The sequence below is a fragment of the Esox lucius genome, chromosome 19 (assembly GCF_011004845.1).
Source record: "Esox lucius isolate fEsoLuc1 chromosome 19, fEsoLuc1.pri, whole genome shotgun sequence".
In the NCBI taxonomy this organism is placed as follows: domain Eukaryota; kingdom Metazoa; phylum Chordata; class Actinopteri; order Esociformes; family Esocidae; genus Esox; species Esox lucius.
Window position 1 is genome coordinate 25,134,401 of NC_047587.1, and position 16,268 is coordinate 25,150,668.

Sequence of the window (16,268 nt, forward strand, 5' to 3'; positions counted from 1 at the left end):
CCTGGCAACATTCTTCCAGTCTTCAACTGTCCAATTTTGGTGAGCTCGTGCAAATTGTAGCCTCTTTTTTCCTATTTGTAGTGGAGATGAGTGGTACCCGGTGGGGTCTTCTGCTGTTGTAGCCCATCCGCCTCAAGGTTGTGCGTGTTGTGGCTTCACAAATGCTTTGCTGCATACCTCGGTTGTAACAAGTGGTTATTTCAGTCAAAGTTGCTCTTCTATCAGCTTAAATCAGCCGGCCCATTCTCCTCTGACCTCTAGCATCAACAAGGCATTTTCGCCCACAGGACTGCCGCATACTGGATGTTTTTCCCTTTTCACACCATTCTTTGTAAACCCTAGAAATGGTTGTGCGTGAAAATCCCAGTAACTGAGCAGATTGTGAAATACTCAGAACGGGCCATCTGGCACCAACAACCATGCCACGCTCAAAATTGCTTAAATCACCTTTCTTTCCCATTCTGACATTCAGTTTGGTGTTCAAGAGATTGTCTTGACCAGGACCACATCCCTAAATGCATTGAAGCAACTGCCATGTGATTGGTTGATTAGATAATTGCATTAATGAGAAATTGAACAGGTGTTCCTAATAATCCTTTAGGTGAGTGTACAATGGCTAAGGACTCTATCTGGGTCATGCATAAGAACAGCCCGTAGCAATGGTATATTGTTCTTATACCACATCCTCTCGTGCTTTCTTGATGAAGAAGTTGGCCAAAGTAAAAACAACACAGTGAATACTAAAGGATACTGCAGTCCTATTTGCAAAATCACTACTACAGTAGTACTGCACCATGCAAAAACACAACTACAGTACAACTACACTATGCAACATCACTCCTACAGCACCACTACAGTATGCAAAACACTACTATATTATATAAAACAATACATTGTGACTGTATACTATACTATATAATGGAGTAATACTATTACAGTACACTGTACTTTTATATGTTTATTTGTTCATGTAGTGCACCTTACATAACAGAAACAAACCTCAGGGCAAGTGCGTTGAAGCTTTAGTGCTTTGAATTCTGGTCATACGTTCCTTCCATAACAGTGTGGCTACAGTATCCACGCCCAATGACACACGTTTCGTAATGCTTGAACCATTAGACCGTAGATCAGTCAATTGTTCAATGAAGGCGTTCAGTGTGCAACAGATCAGTGGGTCTGTGTGTTTATACAATGTTCTCCATCTCCAGTGTCGGATGAGCTTAGCAAATGATACTGTACACTTCTGCATCAGTTTCCTGATCTCTGATGAAAAGATGGCAATGTTTCTGACAGAGCACAAATGATTTGCCCCAGATTCTGTAGTTTAACCAATAGTTATGTGCCCAATGGACAGGAGGAGTTGTTGACAAGAGAGGTTTAGTCAAAAAAATTATTCCACTTCTTGCAGTATGTTTCAACCTGCATACAAACACACTATTGGCTAAGTTCTATTTAAGGATTTTCTAGGTTTAGCAAAAAAAAAAAACGCTATCCATCCCATATCATCAGATTGATTGAATTCTCAATGAGAATGAGGAGTCACCATTATAATCATAATAGAATACATTTTCTGTCAGCCATATTTCACTTTTATTATCACAAACACGAACTCTAGTGCACTGTTTGTATTTTCGCCCGTTTCCGTACTGAACGTGTGCATATTTTTAAACATATCTCACATCTCCTGGCAGTCCCGCTGCTGAAGATGATAATTTATTTCAATGGCATTCTTTTATCTGACTCTGTCCCATTCATCTGTGTTGACAGCCTTGCCTCTGGATTTACAGGCTGCTTGTGCAGAGGAGCTCTCTGGGATAAAGCAATTAGAGAGAGGGAAAAGGATGGGGGAGGGAAGGAGGGAGGAATGGAGATAGGAGAGAGGAATGGGAAAGGAAGGACAGCAAAAAAGAAATGCAATAGAAGAGGAGGAGGAAGAGAGGCAGAGAATAAATTGTCCATGTCTAAGGCCTGCTGTAAATTGTGTTTCCCACACAAAGGAGGGATGGATAGAGATTATAGATTGGGTTCTTTTTGCTTTGCTTAACCTTTAAGAAGGTATTGACTAAAGGGCAGCTTTTATATAGGTATTTTAATCAATTGACACACGCTCCCCTCCTCTATTAACTATTGACACACGCTCCACTCTACAGTCATTTGACATGCTCCCAGCCTCTGGAATCAGTGGGCTGCCGGCCTCTAGAGTCAGTTGGCTCACAGCCTCTGGAATCAGTGGGCTGCCGGCCTCTGGAGTCAGTTGGCTCCCAGCCTCTAGAATCAGTAGGCTGCCGGCCTCTAGAATCAATTGGCTGTCAGCCTCTAGAGTCAGTTGGCTGCCAGCCTCTAGAATCAGTTGGCTGCCGGGCTCTAGAGTCAATTGGCTGTCAGCCTCTAGAATCAGTTGGCTGCCAGCCTCTAGAATCAGTTGGCTGCCGGGCTCTAGAGTCAATTGGCTGCCAGCCTTTAGAGTCAGTTGGCTGCCAGCCTCTAGAGTCAGTTGACACACTCCCAGCCTCTAGAGTCAGTTGGTTGCCAGCCTCTAAAGTCAGTTGACATGTTCCCTTTAAGATCAGTTGAAACACTTCCAGTCTGTAGAGTCAATTGGCTGCCAACCTCTAGAGTCAGTTGACATGCTCCCAGTCTCTTCAGTTTTCATCATTGCAGTCAGTGCTGTGTTTCTGTGGTGTTTGTGTGTTTGATTTCTGAATGTGTGACTGTTGTCCTCCTTCCCCAGACTCCAGGTGCTTCTCTGGTTCCTCTATATGAGAAGCTGCTCCTGAGGAACGTGTCGTCTCTAGCCCTGTCCCTACAAGTCACTGTGGCTGAGCCCTTTGGCCTGTGTGACCAGCATGGTGAACAGTCACTTGTTATTTCTAAGGTATATTTCATCCCATCCTCCTTGAACTTCATAGGGACTCAGTTCATACTTCATTTTTGGGGTACTGCTTAGTCTTGACTTACAGGTATCCCACTGTCTGTGCCTGCAGACCCTGGTGCTGGCTGTTGGAGCGTGGTCAGAGCTCTGGGTACGTTTTGACCCCTCTTACCGCCAGGACCGTGTGACGCGGGTGGCCGAGGGGCTTCTGGAGGTGAGCTACGCAGACCATCCTCAGCAGGACACAGTGGGCCTGAAGGGAGAGGTCCACTTTCCCAACCTCCACTTCTCCAGCACGTCCCTGGACTTTGGCTGTGTATTGAACCACACAGAGGCCCAGCGCCAGATCACCATGGCCAACTGTAGCCCTCTGTCCGTGTCTTACCGCTGGTCCTTCCTAGTAGACCAGCAGACATACTACATCAGGTAGGGATGAGACAGCAGCATCACACTTGAGCTGTCTGAGCCTCGGAGTTGACTTGTTATATTTAGAAATGTAGCTCCATTCACTATCCCTGAGAAAGACAACAAGAATGATTAAAGGAGTATCGCTGACCACGGTGTGTGTGTGCTACTAAACGCTTCATTTTACTTTACCTCTATTGGGTGGCTGATAGTTCTAGATGGTTCTGGACGTTGTTTAATTCAGACTCTGGCTCACGAGGGCTCCAGTCTTCATGTAGTTCTAGATGGTTCTGGACGTTGTTTAATTCAGACTCTGACTCAGGAGGGCTCCGGCCTTCTTGTAGTTCTAGATGGTTCTGGACGTTGTTTAATTCAGACTCTGGCTCAGGAGGGCTCCGGTCTTCATGTAGTTCTAGATGGTTCTGGACGTTGTTTAATTCAGACTCTGGCTCAGGAGGGCTCCGGTCTTCATGTAGTTCTAGATGGTTCTGGACGTTGTTTAATTCAGACTCTGGCTCAGGAGGGCCCGGGCTTCATGTAGTTCTAGGAGGGAAGAGAAAAGGAACATCTCCTCATTAAGACTGCACTTAGTCAAGCTGTTCATTTCTCTTTCAGTTGAAAAGATTATCATCAAACTGATTTTCTTTCTCCTTAAAGGCTAATAATATATTTCACTCTTGTTAACTGTGTGTGTGTGTGATACAGGTCTGTGTGTACCATTGGGGACCTGAAAAATTGTTCTTAGCAGGATTCTAGGATCAGGTTTAATTGAAAGGATTATTGATTTTGGGATTAGATTTACTGCTGGGCATAGTGTTAGTATTGAGGTTAAATTTAGGTCTAGGCATTAACGGCTAGGTTTATCATTAGAGTTAGGCATCAGGGATTAGGGAAGTGTAGATATAGAGGAGAAGGCTAGAACAGGTTTGACTTAGGTTTAGGGCTAGGGCTTGGGAATAAAGAAAATAGATTTCTGGTTTAAGGTTAGGTCACAGGTCCCCACAAGAATAGAAAACAAGTGTGTGTGTGTATGTACTGTATTAGATTAGATTCAACTTTATTGTCATTGAACAAATAGAAGTAAGGTACAACGAAATGCAGTTTGCGTCTAACCAGAAGGACAAATAGAGGAGGGCAGAAAATGTAGTATTTAGTATATGTATGTACTAAAGTGTAATGTATAAATGTGCTATTAATGCAAATGCATTACACGTGGCAATTCTAAGTGTGCAGTGGAAGCAAATAGAGGAGGGCAGAAAATGTGCAGGTATTAAGTATAATGTATGTACAACTGGGATAGATAGCCTGCTGGTGCGAGAACAGAGACCTGTACCGCCTGCCTGATGGGAGGGCAAACAGTTTGTGGCGTGGATGTGAAGGGCCCCCGATGATGCCGCGCCCTATGCAGACAGCTTGCCCTGGAGCTCTACAATGGCTGGGAGCTTGGTACCAGTGATGTGTTGGCCGGTTTTCACCACACGTTGCTGGGCCTTCCGGTCGGCTACGGAGCAACCACCATGTGTGCATGTTTGCAAGAAAATCTAATGAGCAATGTTTTGAAGATTAATCACACATGACACACATATGTAAGCACATCCCATATGAAAGTGGTAACCTCTTCAATTGTGGATGTATCATGTGGGGATCTATAAAAAGCAGCCAGATTTTTTCATCCATTCTCTAAGGAAGCCAACAGGAAAATAAATAAATAATTGGAGATGCTTCAAGAAAAACTTTGATCTAGTGCCGGTGCATAGATGACTTTTTTCCTCCATAGCTCTACCTTGGCAGCAATTCTTGGGATCCGGCTTGGGAACACAACATAAAGAGGTCCAAACGTCTGTCTTTGGCTGTAACTACTCTCCTATCACCAGTCAAGAAGAGACCCAATCTGTTACACTAAAACTATTTGGCCACCGTTTCAAGCTGTCCGTTTGGAGGAATTATGAACCCCAAGCAGCTTTGCAATACCCAGTATCTTCACCAGATATCAGTTGATCATGCACCAGCATCTATAGACTGATTTCTACAAAATGATGTAATAGTAGAAATCATGGCAAAGTTCTGGAAGTACTTTGCCTGGAAGTACTCAAAGGTCTATGCTGGCTCTGATGTACGATTTATGCCGTCAATACAGCCCCAGTCACTGGCTGCATAGGGTTTAGTTTTTATCATTTTTAATTGTTCTTCAGCTGCTGCCTTGCGCTGCCTCAGATAAATCAATAGCCCCCGTCTCTCTGTGGGGCTAAAGTCCAGGCCAGTGAAGATTAATCACTCACCCTCCTTTTCATTTCTCCTGGCCCATCCTCTTAGAAATAAGTAGATGACCCTACCTATCGATAGTTACAGGGTTTTCACAATGCAGAGGCCAACCTGCTAATGAAATCCCTATCAGTAATTAAACCAGGACTGGTCCTGCTATTATTGCCTGCATCATTTTCATCTGGTTAGTATGTTGCTGTATATGTTGCTGACAGCCCCTTCCCCTCCATGGCTGATTTGCTGCTGATTGATTTGTCTTCCCCAGGTTTCCAGGGAGGATGAATGATAGTGAGGCGAAAGCCATCACACGGGAGGAGAAGAGAAAAATGCAATGGGACCTGTCCAAAAGGAGAAACACTGACATTGGAGTGGATTCAGACAGGTCTGATCCTGCTGTTCTCACAGCTCCAGCACATTGCATCTAAACAGAAAATGAAATATTATTTATTTATATCTTGCCAACGTATTATACAACATTTTGAGGGAAATGAGCTGCATCCAGCTGAGATTCACAGCAGGCCTATTTCATATGATACTTCTTGAATTATAGTGGCATTTGGGCTCTGCCAGGAATGTTTTTCATTTGAATCTATTTCTGCTTTCCCATTCTAAACCGACTAACTTGGTAGCTTAATGATTTTTTGTCTAATAAATGGAGTTGTCATCACATTCTAATGTACATCTCTGGGCGTAAACAGACTTCAGACTTCAAGTTTTATCCAGCTTGGCCATCAGGTTCTCCTTAATCCGCTGGTTTAAGCCAATCACATAGGCAGTAGCTGGTGGCCTGTGTAATGCACTGTTGTTTAGGATGTGTGTATGAAAGGAAAACAAACATCACTAAATAATCTGTAGAATCTGAAACTTAGAGAGGTTTTTGTTATGTAGTCTGAAAATATATTCTATTTGATCAACATTGTGTCTTCAGTTTTCAGGTGTGACATTCACAGGCTGCACAACGTTTCAATTTGGTCTGGGACAATATCTTTTAGTCATGAAACCATCTGTCGAGACCAAATTATTTGAGTTGTACACTATTACCAACCTTAGTTAAAATGAGTGTTTGCAATTTTGCTTGCTGGCTTGCACAAGCTTCAAAAGACATATTTGACTACGGATGTAAAAAGATCTTAATAGATTACATGTGATTTGATTTAAAGGTAAGCTTTGTATCTTTGCTATAACAGTGGCAAACACACATTTTCTAGACTCATACCCACAGCAAAAATGTGCCACTACAGAGAATTCTCAGGGTCCTTCTTTATCTTTGTAATAAGTGATTCTCTAGACAGTAGCACCAGTTACATGAAACTGAGGGATACATATTAAACATATACAAAAATATACAGTGCATTGCAAAATTCAAAACATTTTTTTTACTGAATAACAAATGGTACATTGAAATGTTGTTCTGTTTTTATTGACAAGAAAATACTCATTATCTTAAGGGGATATTGGTTTTATGTTGGAAAATATTAGTAAGAAAAATGTATATTTGATAAAGCCAACTGCAATACAATCTGTAAAGGGAAGTCATATTTAGTAGCAATTACTGTGGCATTTGTGTTTTCCAAAATGGCCAACCACACTAGTGGCTGGTAGATTTTCCTTGTTCAATAGAACTGTTGGATTCTCAACATTTTCTCTGACACTGTAAAGATTACATCCTGATAGGTACCCTGTTCCCACACTCAAAGGCAGGCTTTTCAGAACAAGGATGTTACTTGTATTTGGAGATTCTGTAGAACTTGCTAGCCAGTGTTTTTGAGATATGAAACAATTACTGCTTCTGATAATTCCTTTTTGCAAGCAGACCTGGACATTGACCTGACTACTGAACATGCACATCATCGGCATGTTTGGCCAGAAAAGGGGACTACATACAAGGAAATGCACCTGATACCCACTTAAGGTTATGGCGGTGGACTGTTGAGGCTTTGGGGCATTTCTATTCTAGTGGTCCAGGGGTTTTGTTAGGATTGATGGCATAATAAATTCCACTAAGTACCAGGATATTTTAACCCCAAAGCTTGTTTGCTCTGCCAGGAGATTGAGACTTGCCTATGGATGGTCCTTTTAACAATACTGATATTACTGATGATACTGACAATAATGTTCCCAAGCATACATCAAAATTTACACAGAAATGATTGCGGCACCACAAAATCAATGTTTAAGACAGTCTAGGTTCTTGAAATGTGCTGCATGGAGGGGTGGTCCAAGATCCCTCTAACAGTGTATGCCAACCATGTCACACTACAGGAACAGGCTCAGTGCTGACTCACCGTTTGTGTGGTTTATTTCTTGCATTCACCTTTCTTTGTTTGATGAAGGGTGCCATTACTTCTTCATTTGACTATATAGGTAAATAAATCCGCAATTAAATTTATCCTATGGCTTTTATGTACCAGCTTTGCACAGTGTCCCATTGGCCCATTCTTCTTGGCATATTTGCTCCAGGTGATTCAGGGTGGTTGTTTAGTGCAATTTTCAAATAATGCCACAGATTTTTTATGAGATTGTGATCAGGACTTTGATTGGGCCACTGTAGGAAACCTTTTTTTATTGACTGACTCCTGTGTTGTTGGCCCTGTTTGGGTCATTGTCCTGCAAAAAGCTGAATGTCCTCCCGTGTTCCATTTTTTTAGCAGACAGAAGGAGGTTCTCTTATGGTATTTCCCTCTATTTTGCTCCATCTACTCATCCCTACTTTTAACAAAATGCTCAGTCCATGCTGATGAGAATCATCCCTACAGCTTGATGTGACCACCTGCATATATCACTGTAGAGTTGGTATGTGTTGAGGCATGTGCAGTATTAGGTTTGTGTTAGGAGTCTTCTTGGGTATGCAGTTTGTCCCATTCTTCCTTGCTGATTCTCTCAAGCTCTGGCAGATTGGATGGGGGGTGTCAGTGAACTGGCGTCTTCAGGTTTCACCACAGATGTGTAGTGAAATTGGGCTAACCAAAAATTCTCTGGGGCTACAGCCCCGAAAGCGCAGGTCTGGTTGACGCCCCTGTCTAAAAATGTGTTTTCCCCTATGTGCTGTATCTCATCAAAACATCCACACCCTATACATCAAAAATGTCTAGAGGGCAGTTTGCCAGCCCCCATTAGTTGCTGCAATGTATATTAAATTAATTACCACTAAAATTCAAGAATGACTCAAAGTTATTCTATAGAACCCAAACTACTTTAGTTATTCGAACATCAACTAAATGTAAATCGAAAGAAGACCACATATAGTCAAATGAAGAACTGGGTTGTCAGCATCTAGGCTGTTGTAGCAGAGAATAATCATAGTAAGCATCTCCCTTGAGGGTCTCCATTTCACACGTTCTTTGAAAAGACATCCAGCTTTATGGACCACATTAACAATATGTCAGTGTCTTATTTTTTCTCTCTACTGACAGTTTTGTGTCATTTAAATGTTGCTTGTGCCTGAGATGTCTGAGGTTTCTGAACGTTGGTGTGATGGAATGTCATGCACATAGATATGAACAAACGCACGGACACAGAGAACATCACACACGCACATTTACATGCATCAACATGCATCAACAAAAAAATATGTTTTTGTCTCTAGAGTATGTTAATTATTCCTTAATCTCTGCTGATAGCAGGACACAGGACCACTCCTTAGAATTCCCTGTTCAACACTGCCCTCTGCTGTTCTTCCACAGGCTCTAACTGCTGCTGGTCTTGGTATTTCGAAATGTCTCCAGGTGTTTTGAATGCTTGGTCCTGGTATATTGAGATGACTCCTGGTGTTTTGAATGCTTTGTCCTGGTATATCAAGATGTCTCCTGGTGTTTTGAATGCTTGGTCCTGGTATATCAAGATGTCTCCTGGTGTTTTGAATGCTTGGTCCTGGTATATCAAGATGTCTCCTGGTGTTTTGAATGCTTGGTCCTGGTATATCAAGATGTCTCCTGGTGTTTTGAATGCTTTGTCCTGGTATATCAAGATGTCTCCTGGTGTTTTGAATGCTTGGTCCTGGTATATCAAGATGTCTTCTGGTGTTTTGAATGCTTGGTCCTGGTATATCAAGATGTCTCCTGGTGTTTTGAATGCTTGGTCCTGGTATATCGAGATGTCTCCTGGTGTTTTGAATGCTTGGTTTTGGTATATCAAGATGTCTCCTGGTGTTTTGAATGCTTGGTCCTGGTATATCAAGATGTCTCTTGGTGTTTTGAATGCTTGGTCCTGGTATATCGAAATGTCTCCTGGTGTTTTGAATGCTTGGTCCTGGTATATCGAAATGTCTCCAGGTGTTTTGAATGCTTGGTCCTGGTATATTGAGATGACTCCAGGTGTTTTGAATGCTTGGTTTTGGTATATCGAGATGTTTTCTGGTATTTTGAATTCTTGGTCCTGGTATATCAAGATGACTCCTGTTGTTTTGAATGCTTGGTCTTGGTATATCACCATGTATCCTGGTATTTTGAATGCTTGGTCTTGGTATATCAAAATGTCTCCTGGTATTTTGATTGCTTGGTCTTAGTATATTACCATGTCTTCTGGTATTTTGGATGTCTTTGTGTTTATCTGTCTCTTTATGTCAGTACATTTCTGTCTGGCTCTCATTTCTACATCTACCTTGTTCCATTTCTTGCAAAATTAGAGCAATTCAGTCCATTAGAGCAATTCTATAAAATGTATCTTAATAATGTTACACTGTAATTCATTTAAACCCAGATGCATGAATCATGTAGTTACCTGTCTAGAGGAGAGGAAGAGAGAGGGGGATTGAGTAAGAGAGGGAGGGAGGGAGAAGAGGGGGAGAGGGTTAATATATAATAATTAATATATATATAATAATTAATTATTAATTAATATATCATAATTCAATGTTTTTAATCGACTAATGTATCTTGTCTGCTACTTGAATCCAAGCATAAGGATGACAAGTTTTCTTTACTACAGCTAAATATTGTAGATTAAGACTTATCATTGTTTTGCTTTTAGGGATGGTGAGGTGCACAAACTCTTCATTGATGAGGAGGCAGAAGAAGAGAAGAGATATCTAGAGAATGACACTGAGGAGGGAAGGTGTTCTCCTAAACATCCCCTGTCATTCTCAGTCACCCCAACTCTCTTCACAATGGTTGAGCAGAGTCAGGGACACAGCTACACCCCCAGCAGACGGGAACCAACCAGGACCCCACCAGCCACCCATACGTTTAAGGGGCACCCTTGTGTTGGTGTGGAGGAGGTACATTTCACACCAGCTCTGCTTATAACATTTCTCTGTTTCTATTGCTCAGACCTTGGGAGTACCTTAACCAAGAACACTGTTGAATTGAATTACAGTCATGAATCTCATTTTCCTGTCCTCTTATCGACTACTTCTTTGTTTATCCCCTGCCCTCGCGTGTAATTGTTCTGTCCATATATCCTTGTGTCTCTATGGTTCTGTTATTGTTCTGACCTCTATTACTACTCATTGCATGTCTCCTCCTCTCTGCTTATTGCAGGTGTTTGATATCTCTCCTATTTATGGGGTGCTGCAGGCAGGAGAAAGCCAGCTGGTGTCCTTCTCCTTTTACGGTCATGCAGACATCAGTGGTCAGGTCCTTGCTTTGTGTGAAGTCGAGGAGGGCCCCACATATCAGATCACACTCAAAGGAGAAGCTTCAGTGGTCACATACATCCTGGACCGAACAGATATTGACTTTGGCATTCAGGTATAGTTGCAGGAAAAAGTTTCTGATCCCTTATGAATTACCTGCATACTAGCATAATTGGCTTCTAAAGTAAGTCTTATTTTAAAGTCAAGTTCTCATCTTAAACACAAGCAAACTTTTTCTGTAGTTGCTGATCAGACCTGAAAAAATGTTAGGAGGTGTTTTGGACCATTCCTTCTTATAGAACTGTTTCAGTTCATTGATATGCTAGGGACTTCCAACAGTAAGTATTTACACTATGGTTGCCCTGTATCTGTACTACAGTTGCCCTGTATTTATACTAAGTTTGCCTTTGTTTTTACCCTAAAGTTGCCCTGTATTTATACTGCGGTTTGTCCTGTATTTACACTATGGGTGCTCCATAATTACAATACGGTTGCCTTGTATATACACTGTAGTTTGCCCTGCATTTACACTTTGGGTGCTCTATATTTACAATACAGTTGCCTTGTATTTACACTGCGGTTTGCCCTGCATTTACACTATGGGTGCTCTATATTTACAATACAGTTGCCCTGTATTTACACTGCGGTTTGCCCTGCATTTACACTACGGGTGCTCTATATTTACAATACAGTTGCCCTGTATTTACACTACAGGTGCTCTATATTTACAATACAGTTGCCTTGTATTTACACTACGGGTGCTCTATATTTATACTACAGTTGCCTTTCTGTATTAGTTTTGTCCACTTCAGGGATAACAGTATGTGAGGGCTTGTTTTCATGGGTATGCCATGAATGCATCCAGGCAAGTTTGGTAAATAGGTGATTCAGTAGAATCCTCACCACCTTGTCAACTCATCAGGCTTTGTTTTGGATTCATTCCCCTATTCCACATTCTCGTGCAGTTGTTTGACCATGTGGCCGAGGCAGAGATCACCCTGAGGAACACAGGGAAGGTGGCCTTCGAGTTCAGTGCTCTGCTTGGGGACCAAGACGGGTGTGAGGACCCCCTGCCTGGCCATCCCCTGATCACACCCAGGACGGTGAGGCAGCCCACAGTACCAACCCTCTCTACAACAGCCCATGTTTAGGGTTTATTTACTCTAACTACATAGAGCACAGTACACTCATCTATGGGGTTTTCCTGTAGCTTATGTATTTAGAGTGTGTTCCTCTGTAACCCTTTGCCATTTTCTGTCATCACCCAGGGCTTCATCCAGGCAAATACTGAACAGAAATTGACAGTATTTTATCTTCCTGGGATCCCTGAAGTCTTCCATTACACCTTCCAGCTGCAGGTGGCTTTCTTTGAGCCAGAGATCATCACTCTCCGTGGAGAGGGCGTCTTCCCCAGAGTGTGCCTGGACCTACCCAGAGAACTCAGTACGTCTTGGGTGTCCTCAATTTTTGTTGAGTCATAGCTGGATACTGGGAAAGCGTTGTGTTCCTCAGTGTGTCTCCCTGTGTCTGTGTAGGAGACGACAGGTACACTGTAGTGGTGAAGGAGGCCATGGAGTCCCTGGAGGAGGAGAGGAGGGTTGAGGGCATCAGCCGACCTGCTACTGCCGAGGGCCTACTGTCTGACCACGACTACGTCCCTACAGTCAGTACCTCCTTGACGCTCACTCAGCACATTACCTTTGATTCATCTTCCAGGCACACACACATGCCCATGACTTGTTAGTTAGCCAGACAGGGTGTGTGATGCTGGGTTCTGTCTCTGTGCACAGTATGACACTCTGCTGCAGATGGAGGTAGAGAGGCTCTTGGTCAAACAGAATGCCATGGCTATTGACAAGAGACACGTTGACCCTAGCGACACACCTGTGTCCACTAGCAAGTGGCGCAAGAAGCTTAGCAGGTAGGTTCACTTGGAAATACCCTGTGAAAACAAGGCTGTGCATATATTTGGCTCCCTGCTGATGGTAGGATCTGATTGTGTCTCATGGCTAGGTTCCCCTTGCCAGACTACACGCTGGATTTTGGCTATGTGATCCATGGTACCGTTCCTGTCCATATAGTGAAAGTGACAAACACTGGACCCGTGCCTGTTTCATTCCGGGCTGACCGCCGACCACTTACAGGCTCAGGTGAGTTCTCAAGTTCCTACTTTGAGCGACACCTGGAGTGAATGTAGATAAATATGGCTGTTTTACTGTTTGGGAAATCATAAGGATGGTTTTGGTCAAGAGCTCTCCGTCTCTTTCTGATTCCCAGGCTTCAGCGTAGAACTGGATAGGGTGAAGAACCTGCCATACTGTGAAACTGAGACCTTTGAAGTGAAGTTTGACCCACGAGGAGCCAATCTGGATCTGGGGGAGATCAACGCCACCATGCCTATTCAGGTGCAGTAGGCGATTAGCCAACCACAGTTCTTTCTTTAGTCTACGATAGTTAGTTTAACCTCTGTATGTGTCGTTCCCTTGCTTCTCAATGTATTCAGTATCTAGAGCCAGAAACAGGCTGAGTTTGCCAATGTCCTGAGTGTTGTTGTTGCCAGGTGGTTGGTGGTCTTGCTGTGCAGATCCGCCTGCGGGCCGTGGTCACCATGCCCTCCCTCACGCTCTCCACTCACGTGCTGCAGTTCGACAGCATCCAGTGTGGCATGTGTCAAGTGACTACGGTCCAGCTGTTTAACCACGAGCCCGTGCCCTGTGAGTGGAGCATTGTAGAGGAAGAACGGCCCAAGAAGAAGGTGCGCTAGCTACGTAATCACCAGTGAACCATTCTGCTGCAGGACACAACAACACATCCTTCCACAAACAAAGGATTTGTTTCTACTGTATTGTTAAAGCAAATAGCTAATTAGAGAATATGTACCGACCCCATGCCCAGATACCAATATCATTGTATTCACAAGTGTTCTTCAGTAATGCAGTTATAGGTATTAATTTGATACTTTACTAAATGTTTTATTAACTGTTAATATTATCTCATGGAGTATGTGTACCTGTCCTGGTTGTAGATTGACAAGCATGTCCCCCTTCACCTGAGACGGAAGGCCAGGCTGGGCCAGAGTCCTCCTCCCGTGGTGTTTGAGATGTTGCCTTCAGCTGGTGTGTTGTATCCTGGAGATAGAGTTAATGTCCAGATCAAATTCAGACCATTAGAGGGGGTAAGAAAAACACGGCTCCCCCATCTCCGTTAATTAATGAAAAAGTTTGACCCTGGCCATATACAGTTGATAGAGTTAAATATTATATAAATAGTTTGACCATGTCTAGATTCATATTCAGTATATAGATAGCTTAACCATGTCCTGAGTAATGTATATTAAATAAATAGTTTGACCATGTCTAGAGTCATATAGTATATAGATAGCTTGACCATGTCTGGAGTCATACAGTATATAGATAGCTTGACCATGTCTGGAGTCATACAGTATATAGATAGCTTGACCATGTCTGGAGTCATACAGTATATAGATAGCTTGACCGTGTCTAGAGTCATACAGTATATAGATAGCTTGACCATGTCTGGAGTCATACAGTATATAGATAGCTTGACCATGTCTAGAGTCATATACAGTATATTGATAGCTTGACCGTGTCTAGAGTCATATACAGTATTTACTGTAGATAGCTTGATCAATGCGTCTGAATGTTCAGAGAGTGCTGATTTCTCCCCCCTAGTTGTTGCTAAGTGATAGTTCAGGCTTCCAGTTTCTCACCTTCAGCACATAATTTCAACAGGAATTGTCGGAGACACTCGTATTGTTATGTCAACAACATTTGGAGCTATAAGGTGTTGACACAGAAGCCATCGAAAACCTGTCCAGGCTATTTTAATACATGACCATGTCCCCCTAGTCTGGCCTGGTAACACTGCATGTCAACATTTCCACAATATTTCTAGAGCCCATCTTTCTCTTAAATGATGGAGTCAAGTTGAACGAGTCCCAACCTGCAGGAAGCAGAAATGTTCCCAGGGAGACACAGATAAGAGGCCAGACCCTGAGGGCATTATCTCTCTCTGTGGTAATATGGATCTCCTCCATCAGATATCCACTTACCAACCAGCAACAGGTCTGCTGTCTGGTGCTTTAGAGTCTGGGTGGTGTCTCGAGGAGATTAGCTGAACCTAGATTAAAGTTTGGTGAAGCTTCAACCGTATGTGATTGGCTCTATAAATGTAATGCTGGCCTGGTTAACGATGGTGTCTGACCATACAGAAATACAATGCTAAAATATACTTTTAAGATGCATTTTAGGATTCAATGTAAAACAAAATTTGTCAAATTATGTGTTTTTTATGCAATTTAAAATATAATGTGTGACATACCTTTTGAAATGTATTTGGAAATATGTTATTTGTCCTATTTTTCTATCATTTATGTCTGGTTTTTAAAATAAATGTGTTTGGGTTTGGGCAGCTGACTGTGATATGAGTGCTTGTAATGCTTGGGTTGTTTTCTATAGAGGTCATACACCCAGAAGCTGGTGGTGTCGGTGGCCCAGAGCACCCAGAGGATTCTTCTGCTGGCCCAGGGGCAGGGAGAGGAGCCCCAGCTGGACTTCTCCTCCACTGTGCTGGAGCTGGGACCCACCTTGCCACTTAGCGCTGGAGAGGAGGCCGAAGTGACCGTTCGGAATCCCTGCCCCTTTCCCATCGAGTTCTACTCTCTGGAGTTTGACACGAAATACCTGGAGGAAGAAAAGGTGAAGCTTCACAGACGTGGTTCATTTTGCATATCAAACAGAACATGTGTTTAAGGTTGATGGAACTCCTTGGTTGTGTTTTCTTATCTTTAGATTTAATCGGTCCCTCTCTCTTTAGATTCTACGTACGATGAAAGGCTATGATGTTCAGAACCTCCTGCTGTTGCCCCCTCGGGCCCCGGGAGAGCCACTACCGCCCGAGCTAATAGAATATTACAACCAACACCACTGTGAGCAGGACCACGGTAGGTCTGCACTGCGGTGAAAACTGGGATGGAAAAACCCAGAATGTGATAAGAAGCTATGCTGTATAAATGGTCTGGTTTAACTGCCCTTTAATAGTGAGTTGGCCAGTGTAGAGAAGAAACGTATGCAGGTATTTCTGGAAAAGGACAAAAGAATAATTGTTTTAGAAACGCTTGTCTTTATTTCTTTAAGC

General features: G+C 42.8%; 1 protein-coding gene across 1 annotated transcript in view; it reads left to right on the top strand.

The window, feature by feature from the left end:
• The window catches only part of hydin (HYDIN axonemal central pair apparatus protein), an 83,285-nt gene that overhangs the window by 39,017 nt on the left and 28,000 nt on the right, over positions 1-16,268 (top strand). The window contains exons 22-36 of the mRNA XM_034288481.1: positions 2,732-2,875; positions 2,985-3,298; positions 5,805-5,921; positions 10,508-10,754; positions 11,017-11,226; positions 12,077-12,214; positions 12,380-12,554; positions 12,647-12,774; positions 12,902-13,032; positions 13,125-13,261; positions 13,389-13,516; positions 13,672-13,866; positions 14,137-14,286; positions 15,590-15,829; positions 15,948-16,074. Coding sequence (XP_034144372.1) covers positions 2,732-2,875; positions 2,985-3,298; positions 5,805-5,921; positions 10,508-10,754; positions 11,017-11,226; positions 12,077-12,214; positions 12,380-12,554; positions 12,647-12,774; positions 12,902-13,032; positions 13,125-13,261; positions 13,389-13,516; positions 13,672-13,866; positions 14,137-14,286; positions 15,590-15,829; positions 15,948-16,074 — 2,581 coding nt within the window. The remainder of the gene's footprint in view (positions 1-2,731; positions 2,876-2,984; positions 3,299-5,804; positions 5,922-10,507; positions 10,755-11,016; positions 11,227-12,076; positions 12,215-12,379; positions 12,555-12,646; positions 12,775-12,901; positions 13,033-13,124; positions 13,262-13,388; positions 13,517-13,671; positions 13,867-14,136; positions 14,287-15,589; positions 15,830-15,947; positions 16,075-16,268) is intronic.